The sequence below is a fragment of the Drosophila novamexicana genome, unplaced genomic scaffold (genome assembly GCF_003285875.2).
Source record: "Drosophila novamexicana strain 15010-1031.04,08,12 unplaced genomic scaffold, DnovRS2.1 tig00004554-arrow-pilon, whole genome shotgun sequence".
In the NCBI taxonomy this organism is placed as follows: domain Eukaryota; kingdom Metazoa; phylum Arthropoda; class Insecta; order Diptera; family Drosophilidae; genus Drosophila; species Drosophila novamexicana.
The window spans coordinates 1,371,540-1,385,298 of NW_020825051.1; the positions used below are offsets into that span (position 1 = coordinate 1,371,540).

Sequence of the window (13,759 nt, forward strand, 5' to 3'; positions counted from 1 at the left end):
CAGCTTCACTTGTCACCGAGTCTGTCAGAAAATTACAAAGTGTCCGGGCATTTTGATACTCGTAACAATTTTGCATATACATTTATTTATGTACCTTTCGGAAAATATAACAATTTTCTCATGCAATGTATAATGTCTAGAAGTAAGCTATAGCTAAATAGAGTTCTTGTATAAAAATTCCAGCAATAACGAGCTTATCCTGACATTCGAAACAAAGCCTAATAAAATCGGTCTGTTTGTCTGTGAGGGTATTTAGTCTTCGGCACCCGCATGATATATTTAAAATATTTATACTTAAATATTTGCTAATTTGTGCAGCCTTAAGTGCCTTGGCTTCTTTAAGCCAAGTTTGTGTGCATATAAATGTGTTCATAGTGCTCCGACCGTAAGCTAACAAAAACAGTTAAGCCAAAAACAATCAATACAAACAGCATTTCTTTGAAATTAAGTTTGGTTGAGCCACAAAGTTTATGAACTTTAAAATGCTTGCAGATAATATGGTTCACAGAACTGAGTCTTTACGAAACTTGTATGCTTAAAATGTCATGTCAATTGCAGTTAGCTTTTCATGAAACCCTTGGGAATGTTTCTGCAGCAAATGTTTTAAAAATAAACAAGATACAAGGGTATCCCTAAGTTCAAATTAAGCTGAAAGTCAATCAAAGAGTTTTAATTAAGTTAAAAGCTTTCTTTCCGTTTCATTTATTGCCAGCAAATAACGAAGGCCAATTGCATAAATAATGCAAAATGCAAGAGCAACAACAACAATTACAAAGTCAGTAAGATTTGTGGAAGACTTTCAATGCACAATTTATTTGGCTAAAACGTACTGCAAAAGCGTTGATTGACCAGGCCAAAGGAAATAAACAGTTTTTCAGCTGTAGAAGTCAATGTTAAATGTTTTTGTAGTCAAACAACTTGTAGTAGTATGCATCTGTTATTGTTGTTGCTGTTGTTGTTGTTGTTGTTGTTGTTGCAATAGTCTATTATTATGTGCCGTTTGTGGCCTGCCGCCTGGCAGTTAAGAGCCGCGCGTCGGAATCGGAACTCGTGTCATTTCCGCACTCAGTTTACCATGCTTTTAGGCTTGCCCATTTAACACAGTGGGTTGCAGATGGGTGGTGTGTTGTGGGCGGGGCAGGCAACAAAATGGCACATACGTATAATTTATGAAAGTGTTCCGGTAACTCAATTCGATAAATTTTATGAATTTGTTGGAGTCAATATAAGAAAATTTCTTAGCCAGTCAAATAGGTTGCAGAATATTGGCAGAAATTTGGGCGAAGCTCTTTTCAGGAACACAAACACATGGTTCATTTCAGTCTTTCGAGCTGTTTGCCAGTTGCTGTCCCGCTGCCTTGCCCAAAAAGTTGTTTAATAAATGTACTCACACATGCTTATGCGAATGGCCATCGAATATGTTGGTATTTGTTGCTGTCTTGCCGACCTTGGACCAGCATAGGCCTGGGCATAGCTTATACACATATCTTCGAGGCCAATATGAAAGTTTTTTAATAACTTGGTATAGGCAGTTGCCAGTTATGTGTATGTGTGTGTGTGTTTGTGCTCGAGGCTGTAATTGCGATAAGCGCACAATTTGTATCTGCAGTTTTGTATCTTTGTATCTTTAATGTTGCCGCTTGTAGCTGAGTTTGCTGCATTCAATTTATGTGCGCTGTTGATTTATGAGAGCTGCCTGCTAATTACGCATATTTCGTATGCTCTATCTCCAGCCCCTCCGCCCTTTTTGCTGCTTTAATGAGCAGCACTTAAATACCGTAACGAGCTTAATTGTGAACTCAACTGGGCGGGACTCTCATTAATAATTGTGCCTGCCTGCCTGCAAGTTTTAATGAAGTTTGCATTCCGTTCAAGGCGTAAATGTCAACAAAAATTTAGCGATTCAGCCAGCAAGCCAGCCTCTCACTCAGTCAGTCTGTCAGTCTACCCAGCTGCCATTGGGAACACGTTGCGTATGCGTAACGCTTTGTTTTTTATTTCACAGACTGCTGCTGATTATTTGGTATTTTATTGCCACAGCTGGAATGAAAACAAAAACTTAAGCCTGATTCTGTGCATTACAATTTAACTACAATACGGGTAAAAACTGGTTATGCATGAGTTGCAATTTTTTCTTTTTATTTTTCTTTGCAAAGTTATATGTTGCATTTTCAATTTTTTTATGCAAATAATTGCAAAAAACGCTCTGCTGCTGGTTTCGCTCATGCGCTACCTGTGGCATATTTTTAGTTGAAATACATTTTTTTCCGTTTTTTCATTTATACTCTGATCTGGCAGCAGAAGGTCTTGTATAAGTATCCTATATTTATGGTTGTTATATATATTTTCAAGGACTATAACTAAGGTGTAATACTTATATCAAGGATAATATTCTATTTTTCAGTTTGATGAATTTCTACGGCGGCTAAGCTGAGTATCTAACAAATCAAACTTCTGTTAGCTGTGCAATAAAACAACATATCATTAACTAAATTTATTATAATTAAACATCTTTATTTATTGAAACTAGACAGACATTTTCAGAAATCAATGAGACTGTTATTAGTGTAATTCCAAATACTCAAAAGGCTTTCATTGCTTATAATAAGATAAAATCGCTTTTAGAAAAAACATGGTCCGGTTCTTTATCAAACTGAACCGGCTTTCAGCTCAATTCATGGTTAATAAGATATGAAGGTTCCAGCTTCAACCGGCAGTTTGGCAGTCTTGTCGTATTTTTATTTATATTAAAATTTGTAGATTTAAACACTTTTTATTTATTTAATTTTATAGCTTAATGATTTATACAACCAAATATCCCCACGGTATTTCAGAGCTCAAAGGGCACTCCACAAAAAAATACATTATATGGTACTCTGTACCACGCAGCAACCAGCTGAGGGTTTTACCCTTCCGGTCAGCTGGCAGCAAACGCCACTGAAAACTGTTGGACGCATATTTTTTGTTGCGGTTTTGCGTGCAGGGTACAGTTTTTTATTATTGATACGTCGATTTTCCCATGGGTATGCAGTTTTTTTGTTGTTTTGATTTAATTGAAAATGGTTCTTTGTGCAATAATTATTGAAAGCTTCAAATTAAATTAAAGCGAGCAGTTGATTACATTAAGTGCTTGAAAACAATTGGCCAAGGCGGCTTTAATTGGCGGTCATTAGTCAGCTACTGCAGAGCGGGTTCGAGAGGGGTTGGGTGTGTGCTGTTACGGAAAACCTTTTCGGTTGTGAGCTTGGAGCTTACAGCAAGCCGAAAACTTTGCTGCCTTGGCACTAAATATGTGCTTAGTTGTCTAGACATGATTTGGCCAGCGGCTTGTAGCCCGCTTGGGTCAGTGCAAATAAATCTGTGTTGGTTTTCAACGGTCAGCTTATCCTTCGGGCCAAGAACCCCAAGCCCGTCTCCAGCCTGCAGCTCCTGGCTAAGCAAACAAATGTTCTTGGGGTCAATGTGCGTGCGCTGTTGTTGAGCAAACACATGTAAACACACAAGTCGAACAAAACGAAAGGACACCAAACTCGAACATGTGAAATGAGCTTAACAGCTCGCTGCTGTTTGACTGCTGATGACACCAAGAAAATTTAATGCCTCCCCTGCTTAAATTTACAGTGGCTAAGCCCAGTGTGAACTCACATTTACATGTATATATATACATAAATATATATATACATGTACATAGGCAAATTGTTCCTTGCCCAAGCAAAACAGACGAAATTGAACGGCAGCAATAAATTTTGCTGGCATCAGCAAAGTATCGATGACTGGCAAGGGGCGTACGGGGCGTATCGTGCGGGGTGCGAATTTAAATTTGCATGTGCAACAAGTTGGCAGCGCCACAAATGCTCTAAGCTACATCATGTTGACGTTTCGGGTGCGCTGCCAATTGCATAAAAGGTGTTAATTTCATGCAGCGTTGTGCCTTTTGCAAAACTCAATCAAGAGCACACCAGCTCAGTGTGTGTATGTGTGTGTGAACGTTCAAAAGTTTCTTTTGGCAAAAGTTTTATGGGCAGTGCTGTTAACAATTTGATTGCCAGCATGTTTTTAAACAGCCAACACCGACTCGATAGCGTTTCAAATTCCGATTCACATGCAAATGTTTTAAAGTGCACCCAAAAACTTTGCCACAACTATAATGCCAATTTGTCTGCGCTGCTTGGGGTAGTTAACTGTGTAGAAGCTAAAGAGACATGTGTTATACTAACAAACTATGCTTAGCCCACTACACTACCAAGCTCTTTAGTTTATACTTCGAGAGAGAAAGAGATACAATGGAGGGATAGAGACAGTAAGATATATATATATATATATATATATATATATATATATATATATATATATATATATATATATTTATATATATTCTAATAATTATACTCCAATAATTAAGTAATTTTGATTAGGTTAGCAACATTCAATAAGTGGCTGTACGTAGTATGTACTTCTGACCGGCAGGTGGCGCGGGTCCAGCACTTGATTGTTGCACAGTTAAGAGCCTGTGGCTGCAGCGCATTTAACGGTCGAGTGCATTCAATTACATTCGCACCCACAGTATCTCGTGTCGGTTTAAAGCTGTAAGTGCGCTGCTATCGATATACGCTGCATTTCATGTGTAAATAGAGCCCACAATTGTGAAGAGCTGCGAGTACTTATCCCAGCCAGCAACATAAGAGTATGCAAGGTAGACACAGACAGACAGAACGACAGACAGGCAGGTGGGCAGGTGGGCGGCGCTATAAATAAATAAGATTAAGCGCACTTCACTGTATGCGAGTGTGTGTGTGTATGTGTGTGTATGTGTCTGCCCCTGTAAAATGAGGAAAACATTTTGGGGCAGAGGAATAAAACTAGTACCGGCTGAAAAACCAGAACCAAGTCGAGCATCTGCAAGCAAACGACGTGCCCGGACTTGAAAACATGAAATAAACATTTTTTACCCGCAAAAAGAAGTTGAAGAAGAAGAAGGAAACACTTCCGTGTGGAACGAGAAGCTGCGCCGACTGCAAGTGGAATCAAAATCAGCTTCTCATTTTGCCAGACGCCTGCACCGCTTGACTTTGCTGACTGTTTGGCAGTTGCCTACCAAAACCACCGCCATCACATCCACTCCCACATCCATCGCTACCGCCACCTACACAGCCACCCCCCACCGACCCTGGTCCGCTCCGCACCGCTGCTCATAATTCAGGAAGTGTGCAGCACTCTTTGTCAGGCGACTTGCATTTTATAACAAGCTGAAGTAGCTTTCCGCCACATTGCGCTACCAACTTCGCTTCGTGTGTCCACAGAGGCAGCTTAATAAATGTCAAAAAGTAGCAGCACAAAAAAAGAGTTCACTGTACAGGCACAAGTGCCTCGCAAGGGCAGCAATTTAATTTTGAGTACTCTGCGAAATTAAATAAAAATGCTTTGCATTATTTACCAAATGCGTCATTTTAATATTTTAAATATAAACATCATTAAATATGCGCAAAAAAAAAAAAAAAAAACAAAACAATAAAGAAAAAAAGCACTTAGTATAGACTATACCACCAGGAGGTACCGAGTAATTGGGTCTGAAGTTAAACCGAGTAAAGATTGTCCACAAGAAATTGACTCTAACTGGTTGAGTTTTTAAGAGATATTTTTGCCAAATTTGATTTGTGTACTTACATATGTAAGCTTCATTCAAGTCCCTTCATCTGTATAATAAACATGTACAGTTTTGGCATACCCCATTTTGTTTAGCTCACAGGGTATGCACCGAAAAAAAACAACAAGCAAATTCACTGAAGCGTTGTCTGCTTTTAATGAGTGTGTAAATAGCATCTGTAAAAAAATAGGAAAAGTTCCACAAATAATATTAATGCATGCATACACTTTGATAATTAATATTAAAGTCAGTTTGTTTCGCTGTATCCGTGTATTGTTGTTCAATTAATCAGACATATTAATTGTGGTCACATTTGCTATCACGCGGCGCAAATTGTTAGTGATTAATTAAAATCTGTTCAGGAATAAAAAAAGTGAACAACAAAATATTATTAAATTTTATACATGAATGGCACTTATTTTTTTAAGTATTTGTGAAACCGCAAAATGTGTCAAAGCCATATTTAGATTAAAAGTAAAGAGCTGTTAAAATCGTGACAATTACCATAAAGTTCGGCTTGTGAATCTGGCACCTCATATATGTGACGCCAAGTTGAACCATAAAATTTCCTTCCTCTTTTCCCTTTAAAGAACTATTCAGTTAATCACAAAATAAAATGATTCAATCGAATCGTTTTCTGAGCAATCGTTTTTCAGGCTTAGTCTCTTCTGTACCCAGCTAATCCGGTTTTGGGTTCGGTACATGGCAAATATAAAATATTAGAAATTCGGTCTTAAATCTGTTCGTGTCAAGGCCATACCAACATTTTTTGTTGAATTATAAAGCTATGAATTGCCCCAACCTCGTCAGAGTTAAGCCGATTGTCATGATTGATGACATTATGCTAATGGCTTAATACATTATTGCAATATTTGTTGATGTTTAACATAATTGTGAAATAGCATTGTATTTATATAGTATTAACTATATTTAAGCCTTCGAAAGTTGGTTCATAATGCTGCTAAATACCAAACGATATTGCAGATTAAAAAAAAAGTCACCATTACATTTGTTAATGTGCGTTGTGTTGATTTTATTTACGCATTTTCCTTGCGTGCCACACATTAAACAATTAGCTGCAAATGAAGCCGGACAAACAGTTGCAATTAGTGCTCACAAATTGCACTTAATTATATAATAAATTCAATTGACAGCTGCGCTTCTTTACAATATTTTCACATACCATTTCCCCCATTTTCCATTTCCACTAGCCTCATTAAAATGTCTACTGTTTTTTCATGCATAATAGCACGCTTATTTATGAGTTATACGTTATCTTTATTTATGCACTTATTTGCGGTTAATTTTAAATTTTATTCTGTTTACGCTTTTTTTTATTATTTCCGTCTTATTTATTGTGGCGAAATAATTATCGTTTTTGCTTCAACAAGTGCGTTTGGCTAATTGGCTTTTGTAGGCTTATCTGATTGCAAGTTGGTATTGAAATTTATGGCTGCCCGACGTTAATTATAAAGCCACGCCTCCGTGCTTGAGCCCGTGAGCTCGATTCGTGGCTTGCCTTCAATTTCGTTTTATGCTCTGAAAAATCACAACGCAAATTCAAAGAAAGTCCCCCACAAAGTTTTATTTGCCGCAGGCAGGGAAAAAGAAAAACAAAAAGGAAAAAAATTTAGCGAATTTAATCAAAAGTGTGTAGAGAAATGTTACGCAAACAATTTCATCAGGAATTCTCTCTCATACTTTATTCTTTTCATCCAAATATTACAAATAGATTTGAATATCTATACGTATTTATCAGTCACAGTAACGGAAACAAGTTCTTTATTTTTTTAGGGTAGAGTGAAATGTTTTTATATTTTTTTCGAGGGGCTGCAGATGAAACTTTGCAAAAAAGTTCATTGTTATGCGGATTTGTTAAAAATCGAACATATTTTTCTTCTCTTCCTGAAATGGAAGCGCACAAGAGAGCAACAATGGCAGGTAAAGTCCATGGCAGACTGAAATAAATATTTACATAGATGCGCAGATTCGGATTTTGCATATTTCCAGCCGATTTTTATTTGTTATCCAGAGTCGACAATGTGCCCATTGAAATTTGCATGCAAATTTGTTTCTTTTGATAGCTGGTAGCCTAATCAATCGCTGATATATCCATATGACGCATGAATAGAATTATGCATCAAGGCATTACGCATACGCCATGTTTGACCAGACACACACGCACAGGCAGAGAACTGACGTCAGGCAAGTTGTTGGCATATTTTGTATTTAGCTGTATTTAGCAGCTTACCATGGCATATTAATTAACTTTTATGCGAGACACGCACACACACATACAGCAATAACCACACACTACAAACAACCCCAGAGCCAAGTGGCGTATGTGTAATATTTCATTTAGGACCTTGGCAGCACGGCCGTGGCAGCAGCCCTCTTTATCTGTGCTCCTTTGGGTCTAAGAGATTTATTGCCTGCTTCAAAGATAAAGTCATTATTATGGCATTATAAAAGATGGTAAGCACACCCCGCAGCGTTTAACGATATGAATCTTTGATGCATGTAATTGCCGTCTACCGACCCTTATATGATCTTATCATTGATTTTCCAGCTGCTGATGCTGATGCTGCTGCTGCTGCTGCTGTTTGCTCTTACAATTATGTTAATTCTTGGACGCAGTTTTGTCGCTTGTCTCGCACTAATTAAAATTTCATTAACCACAAATGTGACGCGCATTTCGACAGTCATGTTGGAATCTACGTGCAGCTGCCTTAGCTTTCACATGTCTGTAAACAAGTACATTGTACATTAATTATGCATGCAATCCCAAATTGACAGCTGGAACGCCTACCAAGGCAACCGGCCAAATTAAAGCAAATAATTCTCAGCATAATCAATAACGTTGGGGCGACTTTGCGCGACACGTGTAAAACGAGAGCGAAATTCGATTCGGCACCAACAAATATTTGACCTGAAATGTTTTAGCCATGTGCCCTTTGCCCTCTGCACTGGTAGCGGCCATTTGGCAGGCAGTCAAAGTGCCAGCCCAGTGAAGCTGGCGAAGAAATCATGCAAGCCATAAACAGCCATGGCCGCTGCATGGCGCCTACACAGCGCGACAAAATGGCCGACAAAATGGCGTCGGCGACAGCGTCCAACATTGTTGAAGGTGTGCTTTAAAGCCGCTTGGCCAGCTCTTCAAGAGATTAATAGCTACAACTGGCAATTGACACGCGATAACTTAATTTAAGGCAGTGCACCAAGTCAATTTAGTTGGCCAAGCGCTTTTGACACCTAAAGCAAATATGTCGAATGTAATTACTGTGAATAAACCAGTTAAGTACCGAAACTCTTCAAATAAGCAAAATACTTGCTGCAGGTCTGTCGATATCGAAGGTAGATGCTGTCATTTATTTCATAAGGCTCTCCTTTTAAAATTATAATTTGTATAATATTTGTATTATTATTAATGTTATTATTATTCTGATATTTATTATTATAGTTATTTCGATTATTTATATATATTATTATACTAATCTAATATCATTATGTTTATTATTCAATATTTTAGTTTTAATCTTTTTATTAATTACAGTTAGTTTGAATATAAATCCATATTGAAATTTTTATGGGCTTTGTTGTCCAATCTGTTCAGGCAGGGCATGCGCTCTTCGGTGTGCATCGCTGTGTGCACTGACTTCTAGCGTCGTGTTGCGCCTTTGATTGAATTTCCTGACTGCAGCATATGTTGCACATTTGTACATATATGTTGCCAGTTCGTGGCATGAAGTTTATTGAAATCGATCGACTTCCACTTGGACTTTTGCACGATGTGCAATTGATATTTGCATATAAGTAAAATGCGCCAGCGAATGCCTGAGATTTATGTTAATTTATTGAATTTCATTTGATTTCTTCTGCCTTTTTACAATGTGTAAGTGTGCTGAAATCTTGCGAATGCGAAAGCAAATTCAATCAAGTTTATGCATAAATTACCCGACAGAAAGCCTGGAAAAGGTAAATTTCAAGAAAGACGCATCATAATAACAACATCATAACAACAACAAGTTGCTGCCTTCGCCTACTTTATCTTTATAATGGCAAAAGTTTCAAGTTGAAAGCCCTGGTCCTTTTTATACCTTTCTGTTACATAGTATATATAAGTATATAGGTTTATGCCGGACATGGCTGCCGCTGGGCAGGTCGTTAAAATGGCTGCTCAAAGGGGCCGCCCGCCGCTTGTTGTTCATTATGTAATTGTGGCGCGTGCAGGTTAAAGAGCCAACATGCAGCTCTTTGTGGGCTGTTATTTGAATAATTTATATGCTAATTTAATTATTGTACAATTTGCACAGTTTATTGTAGCTCAACTCAAATGTAGTCGCATTGCTGAACGCCGAATTTTAAATGTGTTTATTTTAAATTTTATATTTATATTATATCTTATTTTTGATCTTGTTTAGTTGGAGCTCTTTTTTAGGCAATTCTGCAAGTGCCTCAGCTCCATTTGCTGCACAAAATCCGAGATGACGGTGCAGAGCACCACCTGCAGCAGCATTTTGCAGCTTCTAATAATGCCAACGAATTGTATTACAGCCGTATTCGCATTCGGTTTCCAAGCCATAAAGCTGATAGATTTTGGACGATAATCTTCGAAACGCACTCGGGTGCTGACCTGCAGGTTGATAGAGATATATGTTACAGGGACAAGTCGGTTAATATATCAAATATTGTACACCTACCAAAAAGCTGATGATGTCCTTGGTAGTTCCGCCACGCTGAAGTCTTGCTCTAGAAGTCGCAGATTTGCTGGGAAACTCTATTTTCCAGATGTTGTTAAACAATTTTTTATGCTCTCGCAGCTGTATCTTTGCCGCACATAGCAGAGGCAATAATATTGCCACTTGCCATGCCACTTGCAGTGCTGACGAGGTCAGCAGCTGGCCACGAGTGGGTAGCGCTTCCATGCCCATCCACTCGGCTTCATCCTCAATGTCGTCCTGACTCTTTTGGCTCTGCAACAACACGTTTTCATCGTAGCTGAATTCGCTCACAAAGATGCCACATTTGAAACACAATACAATGAAGTACCAACAAAATGTGGCCCTAAAGTAGTAGGCAGCCAAATGTTGCATTCGTTTAAGCAAAGGCTGCACGTGCAACAACTGACGCAGTAGCTTAAGATCATGCGGCAACTGCAATTGCTGCAATACCTGATTTAGCGATTGCAGCAATGCTGCATGCAACAGATGCTGAAAGAGGTGAAAACTCAACAGCAGAGCCAAAAGCAGATGAACTGCACCCATGGCATATTTGACGATTATATAGACGCTATCATATGCCGGCGGCCTATCCAGCCAGATGAGCTTCCAGGTCAGCAGCAGCAGCAAGAGAAACTGCTGAGCGCCCAGCAAGAACAGCACCCAAGAGCATTTGGGCACAAAACGCTCACGTAGCAAGGAAGTTAGATGCTTAAAGATCAATTGGGCCTGATCCACCATATACCAAAGCTGAAGCCTGCAGGTCAAACATCTGATGATTATCCACACATACGCCACATTGTGGCAGATTTGGCTGATGCAATCCAAGACATCTAATTCGGGTTGCGTGCCGGGTTCAAGCTCGTTCAGGTTGGCGTTGTGGGTCTCCAAGTCCCAGCGCAGATATAAATGCAGAAAGTTAAGTAGCACGAGCAGATAGCTGGGGAAGTAGGCAAATAGACAACAGCAGCCAAAGTCCAGACGATAGCGCTGCTGAGCTCTATCAAAGCGTATCTTCAGAAAGCCCACACAATTCAGGACGAAGCACTGAAATTTCAGCAGTTGATACAGCAACTCAAAGCGCCGCATGTTGATAATGAACTGAATCGAAAATATTATTGACTACATATTCATTTATTGAGAGCATTTTATGAATAGATGGCTAATTAACAGACAATTTACTCTAATTCATCGTACATATACCAGCGATAGACCTGGCTAATTGTTTGCGTCACATTAATATCGAAATTACCTTGCGAATAGCTGTTGTAAAAGTTGATATGCATGTGTGTGTGCTGCCATAAATACAGCCAAAGGGATAGCAACACCAGGCAGCCCACTTTGGTGAAGCTGTCGAGGAGCATGGGCAGTGTCAGCTGTAGCTGATGGGTACTCAGACCCAGGATGGCCAGCGGCAGGGGTTTTTGGCGTAGATGTGTGACCGGTAAATTGCTGGAAAACTGTGAAAAACATTTGATTAAGACATGGACACGGCACAACCGTCACACTGACCAACATGCTAATGACATCGCGTTTGTGCTGTGGCCTGGCGAAGGGTCGCAGTATGGGCAGGCCAAACGGCATGGGCAGCGTTTGGTTGCGCAGCAGGCACCAGGACTTCAATTTAAAGTACTCCAAGCGATCCGTCAGCTGCAGATAATTGCCATAGAATTGGCCACGCTGCTTCTGCAGATCATACGAGCTGATCAGCAGCGTTATAAATGATATCAGCAGCAGCAACAGATGCACCAGACGCAGGCGATCGATGTTGAGCACATTGGAGGGTTGCCAGTCTAGAAGCAGTTGGTTGAAGCGCAACACAATCAATGCCACAAAGCTGAGCAGATGCAGAGCAAAGTAGCGTATAATGTGCCAATGCACGCTCCTAATGCTCACCTGCTCCCGCAGTATGGTGCGCAAAATACCCACGCGGGAGCTGGTCATGTGCTGCTGCAGAAACACGTTCAGCGCCCGGTAGATGCTGGCCAGCCAGATGAGATAGTTGCCCAAAAAGAGCAGCTGCATGTGATAGATGAAACCGACGCCAGCCATGAAGCACGACTGATAGCTGTAGTACATGTGGCACTGCCAGGCAAACAGCAAAAGCAGCTCGACGGGCAGCAGCAGTGTCAGCACACATTCCCGCCATAGGGGCACACACATCCTGTCGCCCAGCACACGCTGCAGTGCGCTATGTATTTGGGCGCAGGCATTCAGCAGCTTGGTCAGATGCTGGCGCAGACGTTGAAAGTAGATGTAGAGTGGCACGAAGAGAAGGAACAGCAGCTGATCGTAGATCCAGCACTGGCTTAGCCATAGATACGCCAGTGAGGCAATCATATTCACCACGCTCATGATCTGCACATAGAGCTGCTCGTCCCACACAAACTGGCCATCCGGCGCATAGCCCACATTGTAGTAGCCCAGATAGATGCCTAATCTGGCAGTCACACGCCACATGCACAGCAAGTGGCACAGGCAGAAACCTTTGACCGTTGTATGCGTACGCATTGCTGCCAGTTGTTTGCAACACTGAGTGCCACAATAGTGTTTCCGCATGTTAATTAGCTTTCCCATTGAATGGTAAGTGTGACATATATGGATATGTATGTATACTTATAGAGAATATATGCGAGAGCAAGCGTGGCTGAAAGGACACTTGAACTATAACGACAAGCAATATTTCATGCTCTGTTTATATTGTGGGGGGGGAGACCTTTAATAGTTAACACTCTGATATGGGAATATGAAATTGAGAGAGCACTTAAAATCGCATAAAGACACAAAAAAAAAAAAAAAAAAAATAATAATAACAAGTTATATGCGGCGTGTCGTACTTTAAATACCCTAGCAAGTAAGCTGCACATTCATTGTTCATGGTTCAAACAAATGCCTGGCCAGAGGGTTCGCTTCGGGAACCTGGCTTTTCACATCTGTTAACTGAGATTTTGCCAAAGGTTAAATGTTATTTAATTAGATAATTGAAATGATCGTTAAACGCTGTTTCAAAATTTCGCAATACTATTTTCCTTCAACCAAACCTATTGTTTGAAAAGATATCGTTTCGGCTTACGTTAATAGACAAATGAAATTTTTTTAAGCCATTTGGAAGTGTTAAGTTTATCTAAAAGAACATCTTTCTGAAAGCAGGAAACGGGTAGTGTATAAATATATTTGTCGAATTTCAGTCGTTCCGAGTGCAGCACATGCCGCAGCCAGAAATATTATACCCACTGCAATGCAAAGCATACAAAAAAACAAACTCCATGACACAGTGCGCAATTTTAATTCATATCTTGGCAGCATTTTAAGCGCCAGCCCTCAGATGCAGCTTCATGGTGGAAATGATTTAACACCCCACGTAAGCAGCTGCATGGGGTACGCTTTATATAGTGTG

General features: G+C 39.9%; 2 protein-coding genes across 2 annotated transcripts; both read right to left on the reverse strand.

Annotated features, from left to right (window-relative positions):
* Positions 1-10,061: 10,061 nt before the first annotated feature.
* On the reverse strand, positions 10,062-11,451 carry LOC115769445. Its single transcript, XM_030714255.1, has 2 exons — positions 10,345-11,451; positions 10,062-10,277 (listed from the first exon to the last, which is right to left on the reverse strand). The coding sequence occupies exons 1-2, from the start codon at positions 11,449-11,451 to the stop codon at positions 10,062-10,064; spliced, it is 1,323 nt and encodes a 440-aa protein (XP_030570115.1).
* An 89-nt stretch (positions 11,452-11,540) lies between these two features.
* On the reverse strand, positions 11,541-12,873 carry LOC115769446. The gene is made up of 2 exons (XM_030714256.1): positions 11,875-12,873; positions 11,541-11,822 (listed from the first exon to the last, which is right to left on the reverse strand). Exons 1-2 carry the CDS (start codon positions 12,871-12,873, stop codon positions 11,541-11,543), a joined length of 1,281 nt encoding a protein of 426 aa, XP_030570116.1.
* Between the last annotated feature and the right edge of the window lie 886 nt (positions 12,874-13,759).

Coding starts and splice junctions, on each gene's coding strand:
- LOC115769446 (XM_030714256.1), bottom strand. CDS start 12,873: ATGCGTACGCATACAACGGTCAAAGGTTTCTGCCTGTGCCACTTGCTG. Junction 11,823..11,874: donor GCGATGTCATTAGCATGTTG/GTCAGTGTGACG, acceptor TGTTTTTCACAG/TTTTCCAGCAATTTACCGGT.
- LOC115769445 (XM_030714255.1), bottom strand. CDS start 11,451: ATGCGGCGCTTTGAGTTGCTGTATCAACTGCTGAAATTTCAGTGCTTC. Junction 10,278..10,344: donor AGGACATCATCAGCTTTTTG/GTAGGTGTACAA, acceptor ATCAACCTGCAG/GTCAGCACCCGAGTGCGTTT.